At 24.8% G+C, this 21,487-nt stretch overlaps 2 protein-coding genes and 1 long non-coding RNA gene across 4 annotated transcripts; all 3 read right to left on the bottom strand.

Annotated features, from left to right (window-relative positions):
• Nucleotides 1-532: 532 nt before the first annotated feature.
• Nucleotides 533-18,766, bottom strand: LOC114121483 (E3 ubiquitin-protein ligase NEDD4). 2 transcript variants are annotated; one of them, XM_027983861.2, is made up of 17 exons: nt 18,538-18,766; nt 11,911-11,984; nt 11,744-11,825; nt 11,462-11,500; nt 10,450-10,610; nt 10,237-10,384; nt 10,047-10,180; nt 9,705-9,825; nt 8,416-8,529; nt 7,930-8,251; nt 7,223-7,281; nt 7,091-7,156; nt 4,375-4,726; nt 4,051-4,291; nt 3,689-3,917; nt 2,267-2,436; nt 533-2,190 (listed from the first exon to the last, which is right to left on the bottom strand). In XM_027983861.2, exons 1-17 carry the CDS (start codon nt 18,754-18,756, stop codon nt 2,088-2,090), a joined length of 2,634 nt encoding a protein of 877 aa, XP_027839662.2. In that variant the 5' UTR covers nt 18,757-18,766; the 3' UTR covers nt 533-2,087. The 2 variants fall into 2 exon arrangements, with proteins under 2 accessions (XP_027839662.2, XP_050060331.1); XM_050204374.1 differs by lacking the exon at nt 18,538-18,766 and adding an exon at nt 14,263-14,448.
• Nucleotides 3,032-3,682, bottom strand: LOC126551321 (uncharacterized). The gene is made up of 2 exons (XR_007605205.1): nt 3,317-3,682; nt 3,032-3,247 (listed from the first exon to the last, which is right to left on the bottom strand). It is a non-coding gene; the product is annotated as an uncharacterized LOC126551321 (long non-coding RNA).
• A 42-nt stretch (nt 18,767-18,808) lies between the features above and the next one.
• Nucleotides 18,809-20,986, bottom strand: LOC114121537 (cytosolic endo-beta-N-acetylglucosaminidase). Its single transcript, XM_027983936.2, has 2 exons — nt 20,757-20,986; nt 18,809-20,693 (listed from the first exon to the last, which is right to left on the bottom strand). The coding sequence occupies exon 2, from the start codon at nt 20,689-20,691 to the stop codon at nt 19,105-19,107; it is 1,587 nt and encodes a 528-aa protein (XP_027839737.2). The 5' UTR covers nt 20,692-20,693; nt 20,757-20,986; the 3' UTR covers nt 18,809-19,104.
• Between the last annotated feature and the right edge of the window lie 501 nt (nt 20,987-21,487).

The raw sequence follows: 21,487 nt of genomic DNA, 5'->3' as shown, positions 1-21,487 counted from the left end.
TATATTTTCTATTGTTGTAATTTATTTGAATTTTAGTAAGTACTCCAACTGTAAGTAAAAAAATATAAAGTTTAAGTAAAACTGTTTATTAATTATTTAATGTTTAATATGTTCTACATTACACATTTAGGTATTTTTGTCGTGCACCACTCATAATGCAGTGTTGAACATATTTATCTAGTTATTTACTGATAGTAACTAATACAATTAATGTAATTTGATAAATAGGAAAAATGAATAAAATCTGATCTATAGGTTTTTAGTATGCGTTAAGCTGAACCATTTTTAAGATAGTATAAATTCATTATACATATTATGTCACACTCAATGAATTTAAAATCGCCTAGTTAATTAAAACAATCAAACTAAAAATGCTGACGAATATTCTTTTTAATGCATTTTAAGAGGTGTTAAGATATATTATATTATAACTAATAGTGAATTATTTGGGGCTTTAATTTAAGAAAAAATTTTAAACAGCAATGAAAATAGATCACTTGAGTAGGAAGGATTACAATTATAAACAATAATCTTGAGTTTTGTACATTTTATTCAAAAACAAAATAAACATAAATATTTGATTAGGTCTTTTTTTGTGTATATTATACATTATTAACTTCAATAATAATAAAAATATATTACATATTAGGTGTATAAAATATATAATTTTGCTTACTTAATTGAAATTTCTGTCACTTTATAAATAACATTTTAATATTATCCGTAAGGCAAATAGAATTTAAGTATATATTTAAAACTATCAGGACAGTGCAATTTCCGTAATTTTGGTACTATTTAAAATAAATTTGGTTCACACAAGTGTGTATTTATGTGAATATAATTTGTTTTTTTTTAAGTACAATTATTTAACAACAAAAAGTATCAATCAAGTCACAAAGTACAAATAATTGTGACACCATACATGTTATATTATTTATATAAAAACGATAATTTCGTTCAAAAATAAAAAATAGTTATAATAAATATGAAGTATAAAAAATACTTCAGAAAAAAAAATACAAATAATAACAATAATTTTATAAAACACTATTACATATTAAAAAATGTAGGATCACTAAAATTTTCAAATTTGCATGATACACAATTTAGAAAAAAAAATGTATTATAATAAAAATGGAAAAGTATGATCAAACTTTACAATGTCTACTCCTTCCAATTCAACTAAAACTTTCAACATTAAATACATAAGTTACTGATCATTTGAATACTGCTTAGATAAACATGACAAGTTACAAAGTTTAAATAATCGTATTGGCAAAATACAAATTATCCCGATGATTACTTTTGTATTCTACCAATACACACTCGCTTAAACAAGAATTGCCATTTGAAAAGCATATTATTTATGAATCACAATTTCCATTTAATATTTTCATTTTTTTCTTTGGCTTAATATTAAATATTTAAAATATATTCGATTAAAATTCATAAGTCTAATCTGAGAAAAAGAATATAACATTTATAGGCCAAGAAGTTCAGATCCTCCATCTAAATTCCAATCAGTAATAAATCAACAATTAAAAATATTTTATTTTGTTTTAGTAATAAAATAAATAAAAATAATTATTTTGTATACAGAAATATAATGATCTTTAAAATTGCACATCTTAAAAACATGATAACAGAACTTATAGTTTTATTAGCAAATAAGTCTTTATAATTAAACTGGTGATTGTAACTTGAAGTCACATATAAATGAGTAATTATAAATGTATATACACTATAAAAATTCAATTGATAGCTATTCTAAACTACCCTGATGATGAATTCAACCCAATAATAATAATAAAAAAATTCTATAAAAATATATTGCCATCGCTAATTAGCGACTTAAAAATCTTGTTCTAACAATTATATAAAATCATAATACTAACATTATAATCCTTTAACATTACATTTTGGAATGATTATTATTTTTTAAAAAATTATATTTATCTCTAATGTTATAGTCATATCACATGTGATCATTGGAGGGGTAATGTTACTGTAACATATATTTGCATTTGGTAGACTATTTAAGGAAGGTAACTCCTGTAATTTATATAATATACTGTTCAGAATTCACATTAATCCACTCCAGCAAAACCTTGTGAGCCTTCAATTGCTTTAATTAATTTGTTTCTCAATTCATGATAGCTTTCATAAGGTGGAAGATCCAACCTATTAAAACTATGTAAAAAAAAAAAATTAAATGAAACAATGGTATAAAATAAATAATGTAAAATTAAATAATTATGCTTCTTACCAGGTGTGTGCCCTGGGATAATTTTCTTTGGTGCCCCATCTTTCAATTGTAAACAATTGTGGTCCATTACTTCCATATAACTCTTTGAATCCGTTCATTGGAACTCTAGATGTACCAGTTACAAACTGCAAAAGTCTTGATCTCATTTCATTATTGAATGACAAAACACCCTACAATAATTAATGTATGAATAAATTTATAGCACACTATTACATAATATTAAAAAGTGACTATATTAACAATATAATTATGTATTATATACAACTATTATTTAGCTAATGGTATATAGTGTAATAGAAATAATTACAAAATATTACATAAAAAATTAAAACAAATTATGCCCATTGATTATATTTTTAAATATTATTAATATTAAGTAATAAATACTAATTGACAATTTATTTATTTTTGCATTGTATACTTTGTTGGTGTCTCATCAATAATTTTTTCAAAATAGGCCCCTCTACACAAAAGCATTTTTGACATTTACAAAAATGTACAGTCCCCAGCGAATAGTGTAATATCAGCTTTATGATTTATTCTTAGCATTAGTAAAATAATAAGAACATAAACAATTATTGTTAAAGTATTGAGTAAAAAACAAAAAGGAGATGATTATATGTATCATGTAGTATGTTGAGGCTCAGAAAGAATTGTAAAATAATACACGGAAATGTCCATAATAGGCCATCAAAACATAATTCTTAAAAGGACTCAACTTACTAAAATTTGTTATTTCTTAAATCTTTTAAGAAAATAAAATGGTTTGTTTTTAAAAAAATAATGGGCATAATAAGTTTAAACTGTTTAAGGAGAATAATAAAAATTGGTTCACGTGTTATTTTCTCATAATAATGGATCAACATAAACAACAAGACAATCAACCAATTATCTTAATCCCGTATTGGAAAAGACTTTTTATCAAGCACATGTCTTTATAATAACAAAGATTTTTTTTAAAAAAACTTGGTTTTATTATTTCTATTAGATAAAAATAAAATTAATTTTTATTTTTTTTTTAACATTTATCATAATAATATTACTATGCACCTGTTTACAATTTAACAAAAAAGGAATGTTACAATTTTCAGATAGATCACCAGCCAAAACTTGTTCATACCAAAAACATTAACAGTGATTTTCTTTTTGTGAAAGAATCATAATACTTTTCCATTTTGAAATATGGTATCACCCTTTTGGACCTTTCACCTATTACTACAGGCTCATGTTACACTCGGTACATCCAGAGAACATCTTTTTGACTCTCTTGTCTAGTATTTATTTCCATATGAAATTTTTAAATTAAACATCTCCTTTGATATGTTTAATATTTCATTATTTTTATATTTTATAATAAGCATTATTTTATTTTTTTTTGTAAAAGATCCATAGATATATATAACTTAGTTTGAATGTACATACCCTCCAAAACCATTGAATGACAATATTGTTGGGTGAATAATCTCCTTTGTAATGAGTATTTTCTTTCCAGTCTTTAACATCAATATTTTGAATACCACACATTAAAAGTTCCATCTCATTTTCATCAAATATTTTAATATAACTTAAAGGTACTATGGAACCAAAACCCTGAAGGAAAGCATTCATTTGTTCCTGTATACGGGATACAAATCTCCATTGAATCACTAAACTAAATACAACACATAAAGTCCATATTGATAATTTATAAATTTTATTAAACAGCATACAAACATAATATTAGGATATTAAGTTATTATCAGATTAAACATTTATAATTGCATAAATAGTCTTTATAAATTTACCTTATATATTCATCTTTATTTTCTTGGGTTAAGTGAATATTTGCACCATCAGGTTTCAATTCTCTATGAGATGTATGTCCCAGGCTATCCTCATCAAGTGAAAATGTTAAATCTAATTCAGAAGGGTCATTTTCTTTAATCCATAAAAGAGAATTATAATATTCTGAATCTACACTTTCCATATCTTTCAATTCAATGGGCTTTTCCAACATCATTTTATAAAAAGGCCGAATGAAGAATGCTATAAAATAAAAATTATTTATAGATATTTATTTTAAATACCATAATGTATGTTTAAAACAATTTTATCCATTTAATAATTACCATCTAATAATTTGCCATGATAAACAGCCATACCAGCTACAGTACCAATAAATTTAAAATAATGGAGATGTTCTTCATTACATAATCCCGACATAGCATTTATTTGTAGTGTATAATTATCCATAGCTGAGTATTCAAAAAGGCCATAATATGGATTGAACATCTCTTTAGATAACAAGAAAAACCATTCTCTAGCTAGACCTCCATAATCAAGGCCAACTTCTTGTTCAAATTCAACCCATAATTTTGCTCTTAATTTATCTGGATGCATAGAATTAATAATTCGGAATGAGTCTTCAAGTATATTTGATCGCCGTACTTTAATTTCCATTTTAGCAGGTGGCCCATGAGCCTAAAAATAATGATATAAATTAATAAAATAAACATTTTAATAAAAATATCTTGGTTAAAAAAAAAAGTTGGTTAAGAGGGTAACGCTTTGCTGTCAAGTAGGTATTGAGTGAACATTGGACAAAGAGTAGGTCACTATAATGAGTGTGTTAAATTTGAATATAATAATAGAAATGTCATGATTTACTAGTTGGTTACGCCTGAACTATAAAACTAACTCATGAGGAATTTGGTAAATTTTCAAATATTTTGACTAAGCCAAAAAATTTTTATCAATATTTATAAAAAAAAAAACTAAACAAAAACGAATATTTGAAATAGGTATAGCCTTGAAATAAGCGAAATGTTTGAAAATTAAATCATGTAAAAATAATGCTAATCTAAATAATTAGTGAAATTTACAAATATCTACAATTTATTACTTTTAGAATAATAACAAATATTGAAAATCGTTTAAGTATAAATCATTATTGTAGGGTAATTTCGTAAAAATTTAAAATTCTAATGCTCATAACTAGGGCTCGAATGTTGTTGCACTAAAAATGTTATAAAATTGATTGCATTATTGCTGTGAAAAAAAACCCAAAATTGCAATAAAAAAATATTTTGTACCTAAAAAATGAAAAATGAATAATAACAAATTATTTTATGAAATGGATTAAGTCATTTTATTAAGTAATATTATGTATTAAGTTTTATTAGATAGGTTTTAAACGAGTAGATAATAAAAAAGATTCAAATTCTCGTCAGATGTCATTAAAAATCTGATAAATTGTCCGGTCTTCTTATTTTTTCAGAAATCTACAAATAATTTTATCAAAATTTAAAATCTTTTTTTTAACTATTTTTGATTTTTTTCTAATAATTAAATGGTTTTTCCAGTAACTGCTGACGACGACATCAAATAAGCCACCACAAGTCACAACCAACAAAGCCCGACATAACCATAGATTAAACCTGTATAATCTAACAAAAAAAGTGAAAACACAAAAAAATACATAAAATTGTATTGAAAATGACGACAATCAACAAAATTGCAATAAAATTGAAAAAGGGTCAAAAATTGCAAAAAGTTGCACTTAAAATTTTTATATATTAATTGGTACTCGTTTGAAACAAATTTATAACCTACTTAGCAACGAATCCAAACGATAGAAAAAGAGTTGCAAATGCAACAACATCCGAACTCTACTCATAACATTTTTCCTTAAAATGATGCTTTAAGTTTTTTTTATAGCTATTTAAAGGAAAACTGTAGAATTTTTTAAACTTAAATGTAAATACAAAATTTTTTTTAAATTTTCAACAACAAAATTACTTGCAAATTTTTGAGATTTTGACATATTTTGTAAAAGTTTGAACCCTATAAACGTTTATAAAAAAATTGTGACTAACGATTTTTTATTTTTTTTTTAACTTCAATAACAACAACTTATAAGTAACATTGTATTAAATTTTCAAGCTTTTTTCCAAAATTGTTTTATCAACATTTAAAAAAAAGTACTAAGAAAAATTGAAAATTTTAGTTGTCTATAAATAATACTAATATAAACATTTAGTGAATATTTAAAGTATTTACAGTGAATCGTTTGTTACAATATAAAAAAAAATCAATTTTGTCAAAAACTGGTTTTGCGTAAAAAATCCCCGTTTTTCCATTATTTTTTGTAGTTTTCTCGATTTTTTTGAAAAATGAAGGAAACTTCTTATTTTAGATCTCTACAATGTACCAAGAATATCCAATTTTCTACCAAAAACTACCCCATAAGTCAGGGGCTAAAATACAGTGTCCTTGAAAATCAAAGTGTTTCCCCTGAATAACAAATGTGTGCCCCAAGTTTTATAACGTGTTTTTAGTTTTGATTGTAGAAATAAGTAATAATAAATATTTGGAAATTTCAACATAATTAAAATTATTTAACTTATTCTATGAAGTATAAGTATTTATTTTATATATTTTTAGTACCTGTATCATATAAATAATGTTAATGTATAAGTTAATTGGTACATAAAAAAGGGGTGATTTTGGAAATTACAACCTCCATAGGTTCTTTTTGCTATAAAAATCTGTCAAAGCCCAAAAGTAACAGTTAAATTGATAAATGTGTCCCCTGGAATCAGATATATTTTAAGCCTAGCCTGAAGTTTTAAATTATTGAAGCATTATTTCGACATTATGGTGATACACAAACACACTGACACAAAAAAATAACGCATCATTGTAGAATCAACTTATTCATCAGTCTGTTGAAAATCTAAAAGTATTTGACTTATAGTTATCAAAATAAACTATGGTGAAATGATCTATTAAAACAAAATTGTAAGGATTTAAATTAATTTTTCTAATGACTTCAATTAAACTTACCATTTTACTCAGTCTTGTTTTGAGAGACTCATACTTCCGTTTATAATCTCGAGAATAAGGTAATGCCTTAAAATATTTAAATTTTAATTATTTTTTGTTAAATTATAATTAATAAAATTATATAAAACTTACAGGGCCAGCAATTTTGGGGTTATTTAATCTAGGATCTTCCCATTGAGTTGTTCTTGTATCTAAAAAAAAATATTAAAATAAATTAATACCATATACACATTTTTTAAATTAAAATTAATAAATTGACCTATCTATCTAAAATATTTGCATGAAAACATCATATTATAATCTTAAGCTCTACACTGTTCAAAATAAAAACGTAGTTGGTAATTGACTACTAAGCAAGTGCATAGCCACTAAAGTCTGATTTCCACCAACAAAAACTGATCACTGTCAACTATGTTTCTTATTTTGAACAAAGTATTATAGTTATAACTAAAAAGTATTAAATTTTCCTAACATGAGAATACACTAATCTATTTAATAAATCTTATATTAACTACCACATTAAAAAAAACAATTATTGTTTTAAAAGAAATATGTAATCAGCAATTTGCACATTATCAATTATTGCATACAATAAAAAGACAAAAACGTTGTACTCGAAAATTCGATTATGGGAAAAATCATTTATCATTTTCTAAGCATTAGAAGAAATATCAAGTAATAAATTAGCTTTACAAAGATACAAACTAAATTTATAGTGGCTTTAAAAGGATTTTGCCATAAAGTTATTTACATAAGAAAAAATAAATAATATAATAAATCCCATCTGACTTAATCAGAAATAAATTTTTAAATTAAAATTTTAAAAATATTGTTTTTACTATGATCAATGAAAAATATTCTTCCATCCGCATGAACTCTTTCTTCCCATCCTTCTGGTAATGGTTCTAATTCATCATTATAAGCTGATGTAGATACAACACGATCAGCTGCTGGTGGTTGGCTTTGATTAGGCATAGAACTTGCCCTACCCGTCCTAGGATCAACCCAAGTTGTAGCTCTTGTATTATGATCAATAAAAAAAGTTCGACCGTTTGGAGCGACTTGCATAGACCATCCTTTTGGTAGACCATCAGATCCTTCAGGAACATCTTCTTGAACTACAGTGGTACTACTTTGTTCATTTGAATCGACCTGATCACTCTGAAATATTAATACAAATGTAATTTTGGCTTTATAATTTGTTAAAAATAATGATAAAAATCTAAATGAATATAGTATAATACAATTTTACATAGACCGTATAACTAAGTATTAATTCTCTAATTTTCAATCAATATGGAAATACAACCATTCATCAGCCATACCTGATTCTGATCGGCTGTTGCTGATATATTGGAAAGTCGACGATCAATGTTAGTAAGTGGATCTGACTCTTCATATCCTTCATCACTCTCATCATCTGCATCACTTTGAACAGCCTTTTAACATGCAATATATACAATGGCAACATAGTAGCAAGCATTATAAATACAAAGTTAAATATATACTATTGTTTATTAAAAATTGAAATTATACAAATCAAAAAAATGTTAACTATTAATACCTTTAATTTTATAAAACGTTAAGCGTTGATTTTAGATAATTTAATCAACCATGTTTTATGTTGCCATCAGAATTGTGTAAATTTAGTATATTTTAGTTTATTGAGGGATTCTAATAATTTAGCAGCCAGAGTAAAAAAAATAAGCCAATCCAATTTAACATTTACTTTATATATATTTACAAGATGTTTTAATGTTGAAAAAAACATAATAAAATAAAATACAGAAAACACTAACATTTTATAAGCTAATTTAAAAGTATAGCACGGGTCAAATAAAAATTAAAAAAAGGTATGGAGGACACCATCCCTGTTTGAAATTGTAAATGTTTTTTCAAAATCTCAAAATTTAATTTAATATTAATCCTTAGTTAGAACAATTTTTTTCTCAATACTTTTAAGCTATTGCATAGCTTTTATCGCAGGCGTGGTGACTGAAAATATATTTTTCGTAACGAAAAAGCGTGACCGTTACCCGTTAATTGTTACCATGGTTACCGAAAATAAAATAATAATAATAATAATCGTTATCATTTATTTATTATTTTAGTTTAATATTATTCACTGTTATCTACCAACAAAACAAATGCATTTTGTCAAATCTTGAGATATGCGGTGTTGCAGTTTCAGCGACGATATACAGTATAATAATAAAAATAATATAATAATATAATAATATTATATTATATTATTATTATTATTTTTTTTATTAAATTTTATTAACTTCTTATTTCGTGTTAATATGTAATACTGCAATAGCTTTATCGCGGCAGTCCCCGAGTGCCACTTGACTTTTTTTTTTTTTTAATAGATGAAAACTGCTAAAAAGTTTTAAGTATTTTCAACCCTAAGTAAAGTTTAGAAATTTGTAATCATAGTATATATTATTATCTTAAGCATAGAGATAAGATGAGATATAAACACCTGGACTCAATATTTTGTATTAATTTGTACATTATTATATTTACATTCAAAAATACAGATGAGATAACATAATACTAACATAAGAAATAAATACATTTTGTAAATAATGACTTTGATAATAACTTTTACCTTTTTCCGAGTAGGATCGCCTTTATCAGTTTCCGGAGTATCTACACTAATATGATATCTTCTTTCAAATTCTGTAGCTGCTAATGCCAAGTTTTGAATTGTGTTTGCATCAGGTAGATCTCTAAAATAATGAAACAAAAATTAACTGTAAATCATTCATACTCATAAACACTGACTTAAAAAATTATATTTTTACAGTGTTTAAAATACTGAGTATAGAAATAATTTACAAAACTTTAGGTAAGAAAACAAATATCTTGAAACTCTATCATTATCAAACATAATAAATACTAAAAGAATCATTCTAATATTCCATGTACATATTTTCAATATTAAACTCACGTTATTGTAGGTCTTTCCCATTGAGTAGATCTAGCCAAATGATTTACGTAATAAGTTCTCCCATTAGCATCTTGTCGTTCTTCCCACCCAGAAGGTAAAATTCCTTGAGGCTCAATAACATTTGGTGTATAAGACTAATAAAATATATGTATTATTGATAAAACACAAATTTATTCAATTAATTTCTTACAGAAGGTGTGTGAGAAATGTTTAAAACTTCAGCATTTTCAATCATTTCCCATTCGCCATCTGCAGACAGACGACCAGAAGTTCCGGGTTCATGTTCTGGAACGTAAGCCAAATATAACTCAAGATAACCCTTAACTCTTGATCTTGCACTAAAAAGAATGTAATGATAAATATTTAAATTAAAATGCCTATGGTAAAGTTGAACTAAACAAACCTTCTAGGTTTTAATACATATTGAAGACTGCATATATTTCTGCCAATTATTTCTTTTGGAACATTATTCAATGGTACCTCAACCATTCCTAAGAAATCATCCCTTGTGAGACGATTTTCATCAAATACTTGCAGGACTAATTTATGTTCATGAGGACGGACCTGAAATATGTTATCAAGTTAGATATTAACAACTTCTATTTTGAACAAATGATACTAAGAGGTAAGTTTAAAATAAAAAATAATTATGAAACTTGACAGTTTGAATACTATTTTAAATATTTTCTAATACCATGCATTTCAATAGTTTAGATCAAGTCTTCAAACTAGGGTTTGTATTTTTACTAAGAACAAATAATTCAAAAATGTACTATTCATAATAAATTGTTTATTATTAATAGTTTTTCAGAATTTTTTTAAAATACAATGTACACATATTATAGTTTTTTAGTTCTACATTCAATATTAAACATAACTTTAATAAATTATTTGATTGCAAGGAAAATAAACTACACTCAATTCAATTTAGTTTATAAACTAAAAATTGATTTAATACATATAATTTTAAATATAAAATCAATAAAAATATTATACATATTAATTTTCTTAATGTTAAGTAGTTCATGTGAGTTCAGTGTACCTAGTCTGTTATAAAGGATAAACATTTTTCTTGATTATTTTTTAAATTTAATTTATATCAAAATTTCACAAAATAAAAAAAAATGGAATAGTCTAATAAAATTTAAGGAATCATTAGCTCACAATTGATTCAGAAAATCTTTTTGTAATTATTCATGAAACTGGCAATAAGTAATTTTAATTTTTTTTTTAATATATAATATATAAATAGATGCTAATGCAATCCCATCATTTTAATATCACCCAAAGTAATATTAAAACATAGTTTAAAATTAGTAGAGTAATAATTTACTTTGTTTTGCCCAACTGAAAGTAATATATACTTAAGTATATACTTGGTAATATATTAATTAAATTTACAATAATTTACTTACCCGAAATACAAATTCTTCATTCCAAACTGGATTTAAGGTCTGAAAATAAAACATATGTTATTTTCCAAAATATGCCTTAATAATATTAATGTTAATATATTAACAAAAAATACAAAATAAATCTGGGTAATTTATGGTAATAAATTAATATAAATTCATTAAATCCACCTTTGTCAAACAGAAATGTACCAATAAGTTGAATCAAGATCTTAAACCTTAATTTATTCTAATATTTTCAATAATCAATAAATAAATAATAACATATATTACTAAATTATTTACCTTTTTTTTAGTTTTAGTTAAGACTGAGTCTATTGCTACATTTCCAACAATTGTGCTCAATTCAATTCTTACATAAGGATCACTAAAAAAGAAAAAAATGTAAATACGTAAAAATAAAAAATAAACATTATTAAATTTAACTATAAAATACAAAATATATAACTTACCTTGCACCAAATATATCTTTCTTTGCAAGTGAATGACCAGCAACCACTCTCAATCTCAGTAATGGATCTTGATTCTAAAATATTGGTAATTGATTGTTAAATATTAGCCATGTTAGAAATACTAAAATACATTATTTGTTTTAATAGTAGTATTTTTATATAGACTTGTGAATAACACTGTATAATAATACTTAAAATTGCTACAAATTAATCTAGATTTATAATTAAAATCATGTTGGTCATTCAAGAAATTAGTTTAACAAATAAGTAGTGGTTGTTTGCATAAGAGTTAATCTCACTGATGGACCAAGTATAAGATTGGTCATTCTTACTTTACATAATTACATCTGATAAATAACCACAAGTAATCAATATCTATCTGAATTATATTCCTTGTTGAAAACTGATAAATAATTATATAAATAAAAAGAACTATATAGATTTCAAACAAACTGCCTACCAAAGAATTACATAGGTACCTACTTAATTTATTGCTAGCAGAACTACTCACATTAAGTACAGATTTCTTCAAAGCAATATTTAATTGAAGCCATCTAACTTAATTACTTAATTATTATAACTCTGACCTCCAAACTTTAGAGACTTACACCAAATTGTATTAAAATAAAAGTTACAATGTTTTACCTAAATAACAAGTTAGGTAAAATGGTCAAATATAATGTGAAAATTATTTTCTGAGAAGTGAGAACTTGATTAAAGAATATGCTCAACCCAAAATAAATATAAATCAATCTTACTCTCGACTAATGGGACAAGCTATAACTGTGGCAACTTCAACTAAAGTATAGCATACATCATACAAGTCAACTTCCCAAAGAGAAAATACATTTAACAATTTTTAATCTAAGTATTGTAATTTGTATGTATTACAGTGCATACCTGCCCATAAATTAATATTTATTTTTACCTTATCCATCATCATATCACAGTACTTATTTATATCCAAAAATTGTAGACCTAAGTTTTTTATGCATAAATGGATGATACCTAATAATAATGAAAATTTAATTTCTATAATTCATCTACAATTTCAGGATCCTTCAAATATTGTGTGACAAAAAATAAGGATTATGTTGGTTATCAGTATAACACAAATCCTCTCAATTTTTGTACCTACAATTTGGAGGACTCTGTGTATATTAAAATATAATATCTTGTTTATGATATGATTTTTTAATGGATAGTTGTTAAAAAAAAAAACAAAAAATCAAGAAATGAGAAATATTTAAGTTTATAAACTAGTTTTGGAGTGTTTTTCATAACATACAACATTTTTGTCAAATTAACCTGTTTATTGTTTACTACATAGAAATAGTAATTTTGATATTGATTTTTTTTATATATACCTATTAATTTTTAATTCAATTTTGGATTTATAATATATTTAATCACATAAGTACAATATATATATTATACCTAACCATTATAACACAGTTTTTATATGCTCTAAATCAAGTAATAACTTCCATTATTTTTATTAAATATTATTAATTCAATTCTAAAATATTTAATATATTTCAAAATACAAAAAAAAATTTAAAAATTTACTACCACATTTAGTCTAGATAGTGTAGATACACTAACAAATCATTGCTTCTTAATACATATTATTATTATAAGTATTTATCTTCACATTTATACTATTATATAGATACATATTGCAAAATAGTTAATGTATAGTAGTTAGTACCTAAATGTTTGTATATTGTCAATGAAATGTGAATATTGAATTAGAAAGCACTAAGTTACATTGTGTTAATAACAGTTCACTGTGTGACATTATCATTATTTAAAATATTATATTATTTAACATTGATTAAATAAGGGTACAGTTAAATGACCAATATTATAGTAATGTAGGTAATACATTTAAAAAAAATATGTAGAATTAAGAAATAATATATAACTTGGTCACTTTAAACAGAAAATCTACAATATTATAAAGAATATGCTTAACATAATATTATGCTATATATGTTAATTCTAAAATATGCCTGAGAGTGCAATAATAAATATAATAGATACATAGTACAAAGAATTACTTAGACGTAATTAAATGAAACAAATATGGGTAATATACATTATTTGCAAACATTGATCTGTTTTATTTAACATGTTTCTCTGACTGATCAACATATCATGTAGGTTCTTAAACTTTAAATGAATATTAAGAAGAAATATTATTATTTGGGTTAATTTTTTTTTAACTAAATATATTTTTTAAAGAGGGCGGAAGATAAATGTAATAATTGATGATCAACTACCAAATTTTAAATGTTGTATATTTCTAAACATTATAACAATAATATAATATTCAATAAAAAAACTCACAGTTAGTGTTGATTCCATTTTCCAATAATTGATACAACCTAATATTTTAAGATCGCACTAAAATCAGTGGTATAAATTGTTATTGATACATTGACGCATATTTGCAATTAACAACTATAATTATCCTATGACTATTATTTTACGGAAATATGTGAGTATGTGACAATTTAAAGAGTAAAGTAAAGTTGATGATAGTCTGATATAAAAAAAAACACTGGACAATGACCATTGGACGAGGGTCACCATATGTTTTCCAGTCTCTTCAAATCATCAACTCAAAATATTGTATTTTTCATCTGTCTAATATACATAATCTATTTAAGGTTGCCTTACACGGAAATAATCACAAAAAAATAATGACTATTTATTTTAATATTTAATTATTGTTAATTATTATGTATAAAATAATAACAATCAAAACCAGAGTTAGTGGTAGCCAAATGAACTGCAGCCTAAGCCTGCGCTGCCTTGTGGCCCATACAGTCTTGTAAAATGTAATTGATTATTTTACATTAAATTAAAAAAAAATGTATTTAATTTGAATTTACACACACCTACGTCCTACATTATACATACTGAAAATGTTTAATAATACTTTATTTTACAATGACGTTTTATTTTTCAGTCTGTCATCGCCTTTTGGGACAGAGCAATACATTGACTGAGGGTGGTTTTGGGGGGAAATTAATTAAAATACGGGTGTTAAAAATAAAAAATATTACTTATAAGTGCTTAAAGTTAAAATGTTGACAAAATTGTATAAATTATTTTGTTGTTTAATAAAAATTTTAGAACTCATATCTAACATTTGAAAATGTAATACACATGGTTTTTCATAAATAAGTAGTTAATCGTGTAGCTAAAACTATACAAACACAGTTTTCTTATAGATATTAATTGAGTTCAAATTTGGACAAAATTAGACATTTAAACAAAAAATTACAATACCTATTTTGTCGTAATTTAAAAATATTATTGTTGGGTATTTGAAAGTTTTAACGTATATTATTATTCTATTATAATTCCATTATATTTTATACATACCATGACATTTTTTAATGCAATGTCTTCAATAAAAATGAACTCAACATAGGTACTATACTATAGTTATACCTATTTAGTATGGGTAATATAATTTGCTCAAAATCATTTTTTGTATGGAATGATTCATTATATTTAAATCATTAAATTTAACACATGGATAAGTATAGGTACCTATGCATTACATTGATCTATACTCATTGGCGAAGTAGGTATCTATACACTTATAGACTACTTACTCGGTGACAGGTCGAATAAAGGCTCGAATTTGACGAAATTGCATCAACTTTTTAATATAAATATTAAAAATTCGAAAAATAAAAATTTCGTAGCACGTCTCCGACCCTTGTTATATTATACTATACATAGTTACATTTTTAAGTGTAACTTTCAAAACTACCTAATAAACTTCACAAACTTTATATCAATAATGAATCAGTTTCTATCCCCTAATCAAGATAGTAGGTATATTATTTACAAAATTATCAACTTTAGATTTAAAGTTTAAGATAACTTATAAAGACTACTATCTAAAACTAAAAGCAAGAATGAAAATGTTTCTGTGGGTACATCAATTTATTTAGGAATTTCAAACACCACTTAGTGTAAATGTGTAATAATTTTATTTTTATTTTTAATGAAAATTTTTATACTTCTTTTAAAAATCATTAATTCATTTAGGATTTTAATAGTAATAATAAAATTGTATAGTGTGTACCTAATATCATATAAGGGTGTTAATTTTTAAAATTATTAGGATTATTATTTGTTATAGGTACTGCTCTAAAAATTGAAAACTATCCACATTAATAAGTTAAAAAATAATAATAAAATTCTTATATTTGATAATATTCAATTTTTATAATTTAAAGCTTACTTTTTTATATATATGGCTTATAAGTTATAAGTGACACTGTAGCATTCATTGCTTATTAGAGAATATATTATTATATATTAGGTAGGTACCTACCTACTAATTATGATTATCACATAATAAAAATTATCGCAATTAAGACCACAGAGTAAATACCTACGTACCTACATACTGCATACATACTTATCTAATATATGATCTTAAGTTGTATATGCGTATATTAGTAGTATTAAAGGATTTAGAATAACTGTGCAGCAAAAAAAATAATAATAATAATTTATGTAAATACAAGTTAGGTATATTATTATGCTTTTATAAATAGCATATTTTTAACAATACTTTATTGCATCTATTTTCTCTTAATTCTATACAATTTTTTTAACTGTACCTATTAGCTATTATATTTATTGACGTATTTCACAATTTAAATCTTAGTATTTAGAAAACTTAATATGCTATAACTTTTACCCAAATACCTATTAAATTATAAATACTTCATAGCACGTTTTTAGATAACATTAAAATATGTAATTATACGGTATTAAATATACCTACCTAATCATTTTTCTCATAAAACTTAATTTTATATTGACAAAACATAGTATTTTACGCATATTCTAACAATAATATCAAAATGACCTAGCAACCAATTTCAGTAAGATAATCACAACATAATAACATTATTTGTACCTATAAAATTATAAATAACCAATTAATATCTTAGTCAGTTGACAACAACCCATCTTCTACATGCCTAGTACTTATTCAAGTTTAAGCATAGATTAAAATAATTCAGTGTTTTAGTGTTGATTATAGCCTGTTGCCTGTATGACTATTGACTATATATATGAATGAATAAGCTTATTATTGTTGGTAAAATAGTTGTAATATAATAGAATATAATACCTAATAATAATCAATCCAATGACCAGGTCGTATAGGTCCTATAGCAGGGGTGGTAAACCTTTTGAACACTACGTGCCAAAAATACTCTAAATATTTTTACTATATATATATATATATAATAAGTAATAATATTTTAATTTTTAGTGTGCTACCTCGGACACGCGTGCTATAAATTTGCCATCCCTGTCCTATAGAGTATAGAGTCTTCAGTTTTATAATGAACCCTTACTTATTGAAACGCATTATTATAGTTCGTAATGTTTATTTATATAATCATAAAATCAATCATAAATTTAAGATTAAAATAGAATAATTCGAAAATGTAATATCTATAGTGATTGACTATAAAATAGGTTATTAATCGATGATCGCTGCCTAATTGATGGATAACTTGCACATTAATTTAATGCAATCAATAAAAGTTCTGAAAATATATTTATCAAACTGAGAAGCGACATAGCGTTTTGTTTACTTTTCTTTATTTTAAATAATAGATCTCGAACTATAATGTATAATATACGCTATACAGGCTCGTAACCAGACCAAATTTTCAGGTGGGACAAAGCTAACTTTTGGGGAGGGCATTATGTATAAATACAATGTCTTTCTAATATTTTTAGGGGAGCAACGACTGGGTTTAGGGGACAACGCCCTCTCGTGGATACGGGCCTGTATACATATATATCTTTACCAATTTATATGTGTGTGTACATTAATTTTAACTTATATCTATAAGTATTGTGTTTAGAATACCTAAGTTACAACAATATCAACATTAATAATAAATTGTAATATTTTCATTATGTTCAGCAACTCCAGCTTTTAAATTAATATTACTAATTTCTAAATTGGGAAGTTAAATTGTATTTATAAGTTGATAATCAAAGTATATAGGTACCTATCAGATAATTATTTTTTTTATAAATTATAATTTAAATGAAAGAATAACTGTAATATAGATTTTTCTCTTGAATTTTTGTTTTCCTCAAAATAACCAATTAAAGATTATTTTAAAAGTGTTATTATAAAAGTATTTTAAGTACCTATTGATATAGTTTTAGAAGTTTCTAATATTTACATATTTAAAAATAATGAAAATGTGAGAAATTTAATTGCAACTATCATTTATATTTATTATATCATATAACACTTAAACTCAAATGTTTTATACTGTATAATTATAAAATAATGGTAAGGGATAATATTAAAATTTGATTAACTTATATGAAAATATAATATAAATATAATACTCAATGAAAATAATCAAATTACATTTAGATCCTACAATATGTATTATACTACCTAGTTCGCATATATGTAGTACACAGGAAATAAGTTTAAAATTAAATAAATGTTTGATATAGTGCATAATACACATAGTACATTAAAAAGGTTAGATAGAGGTTTTTAATAAATAACAAGAAATATTTAAATTTGTATTTCTACAAGTTTACCGTTGTAAGTCCAGTAGGTGGAATAATAGTTGATTTTCTAGTAGGCCTTCTGAGCGGTTCTGGAGAGGTACTACTGGTAATAACATGTCTACTTCCTGTAGAATGTCGTCGTATAGGTATAATACCAGCAAATCTCCTTCTTGATGGAGGTGCTTCTCCATCAGTAGAAGGAACTTGGAGAAAATTTGAACTTGAATTTGATATAGTATTATTACTCATTTTAAAAAAAAAAAATATATATATATATAGGTATAAAAAAAATACAAGTAAATAATTAAAACAAAACTGTTTAATTAACGTTTAACAAAAAATGTACACCTATGTCCTATAATACTGAACAATTAGGCTTATCTAACATAGTAAAATGAGCTATCTAATCTTAATGTTTCAATTGGTTATTGGTATTTTATCTTTGTGTATTATATTTGTATATGTGTATTACATCTTAAAAGTACTAATATTAATGATTTCATTTTTGTTTTATTTTGACAACAATGTAAGAAAAAATAATATAATAAGAAAAAAAAATAAATTTACAAATTATTCATTAGTATAAATCAATATTATTTATAAATTACTGCCATCATTTATAAATAGATGTCCAATAAGTAAGGGTTCTTCAGTTTCAATAGCAACTTCTACTATTATTCCAACCATTTCACATTTAAGTTTATGTAATAACCATCCATTTTCTAATGTCAAGTTATATATTTTAGAGTCAGGAATAATACAGCTGTAGTCATCACAATTATTGAAAAACATATTATTATCCCCCTGAACACCAAACTCCATTTTATATGGCATTCCATATGGATCTAATACACCCAAAAATATTTTATGGGAGTCATAAGGCTTTAATGCTTTAACAGTTATTTCAAAGTACAACGTTGATTTAACTTCAAAATGACAAACAAATATCCTATGGTAAGAAGTGTTTTCATTATTACCATTTAATCTTAAGCAACCGCCACCTATAATTGCTTCGCCGTCAACATGAGAAATACAAGGAAAGTTACCATCAAGTAAACATAATGGAACAGATGGTTGATAATTTAGTTTTGATAAATTATACCAGGCATCCAAAGAAGACTCAACAAAATTTTCAATTTTTTTTGATCCATAACCTCGACAAAAGTATGTAGAAAATGGTAAAGTACAAGGAATATGAATATACAAAAATGGATAAAGTTTCCTCCAAAACGTATCTTCTACTACATTGAATTTATTCTTATCGCTTAATGTTTCATAGGTCCAACCAGGAGCAAAAATTGCAACAGATAAGTCATATTTTCTTATTATTTCTAATGATTTATAACAATCGAGACCTCCAATACAGTTCCTACCAAATACATCTACTCCTACATAAACATCAATAACCCTATTTCCAGCATTAGCGACAGATTTTACAAGATCCTCTTCTTTCCAATTATAGTTGAGAAATATTCCATCACAAGCTTGAAATGCTAATTTGTTATGATTATTTAGTTGATTTTGCCAAATAAGTTTTCCGGTTTCCATACTTACAGAATCATACCAAATCACTTCAGAATGTGTTATTACAGTCTTCAATTTGGTTCTTAATAAACTTATTGTTTCTATCATATTCTCAATGTTTTCCGATTCTAGTTCGTTTTCAACATTAAAAAGGTAGCCATCAAATTTATAATATTTACATATTTCCACTAACTTATCTACTAAATTGTCTCGTTTTTCTAAATTACTAAATACTTGTAACCATAAAGTGTTTCCATCAGTCCATTCTGTAATTAATGTTCCAAGTACTTTAACACCATGTTTATGCGCTGCATTTATCCAACCAATTGGTGGTATAGTGATAAATTTATGGCTAAAATAAACAAATGTATCTACTACAGACCAATTATAAAATGTATACTCATTACTAGATTTGGTTCCATTTACAAATCTATCATTTAAGTAACCCCCTTGCATATCATGACATATGAGTGTTTTTGGAAGGCCTTGATTAAGTAATCGTTTTGGCGTTAAGAATCGTTCATGACATTTATAATCTTTGCCATTAATGGAGTAATTTGCACGATCCTGCAAATCTATAACAGGGAGGGATTCAGACAATGGCTTCCATGATAATGCTTCTTCTAAAGATTTTATTGGCAATACTTCAGTAATTTCCATTTCTGTAATACAAATTACAAAGTAATATAAAAATCTTACGTGTTTTCCAACAAATAAAAACTTACGATTCAAAATGAATTAACAATAACTAACATAAATAACTAGACAATTAGAATAGCAAAATTTTTAATTAAACTATGAAATGGCTAGTTTTAAACTTGAAAGTTGTAAATACAACCACTGAATAAATAAATTTCATTTATTCTGTGATACAAGTGATACAACTATTTGTCCATTAGGCATTTTTTCTGTTTCTGTTGATACTAGATACACCAACACCAGAGAAAAATATTATTTAGTAAATTATTATCAATAATAGTTATTATTATTTATGTTGGCGCCATAATTTGATGAAAATGAAAAGTTGGTGGTGATAGGAGATAGAACCGTGGTCTCGGTAGAATTTTTATAGCAAAGACCGCGGTAAAGCATTTTGAATTTGAACTAAAATTTAACACATCCACATTAATCACGATTAAAAACATGACAAAATCTTAGATTATATACGTATATGATCTAAGGACAAAATATTATAAATAATATATTAAAGATTTTTTTAATCGTGACATCAATTATCAATACGTCTCTCAATAATTAATATAGCAGCTGAAGTTCACTAGAAATCTACTATATAGCAGAACAATAGATCCCAAGTTTTTCGTTGTTGATTTCAGAACTCATAAACTTGAAAACGAAATACGTAAACAATTTAATGAAAAATAATGTTTTTGATCTTTGTAAGAACAAAAAAATTTTTAATATAACGTAATAAGATATAGTATGATATATAGTATGT

Source organism: Aphis gossypii, chromosome 3, assembly GCF_020184175.1.
Source record: "Aphis gossypii isolate Hap1 chromosome 3, ASM2018417v2, whole genome shotgun sequence".
Classification (NCBI taxonomy): domain Eukaryota; kingdom Metazoa; phylum Arthropoda; class Insecta; order Hemiptera; family Aphididae; genus Aphis; species Aphis gossypii.
The sequence above is the reverse complement of the archived record's forward strand: the minus strand, read 5'-3'. Positions and strand labels throughout refer to the sequence as shown.

Coding starts and splice junctions, on each gene's coding strand:
- LOC114121483 (XM_027983861.2), bottom strand. CDS start 18,756: ATGAGTAATAATACTATATCAAATTCAAGTTCAAATTTTCTCCAAGTT. Junction 7,282..7,929: donor AATATTTTTCATTGATCATA/GTAAAAACAATA, acceptor ATTTTTTTTTAG/ATACAAGAACAACTCAATGG. Junction 4,727..7,090: donor AAACAAGACTGAGTAAAATG/GTAAGTTTAATT, acceptor CATTATTTTTAG/GCTCATGGGCCACCTGCTAA.
- LOC114121537 (XM_027983936.2), bottom strand. CDS start 20,691: ATGGAAATTACTGAAGTATTGCCAATAAAATCTTTAGAAGAAGCATTA.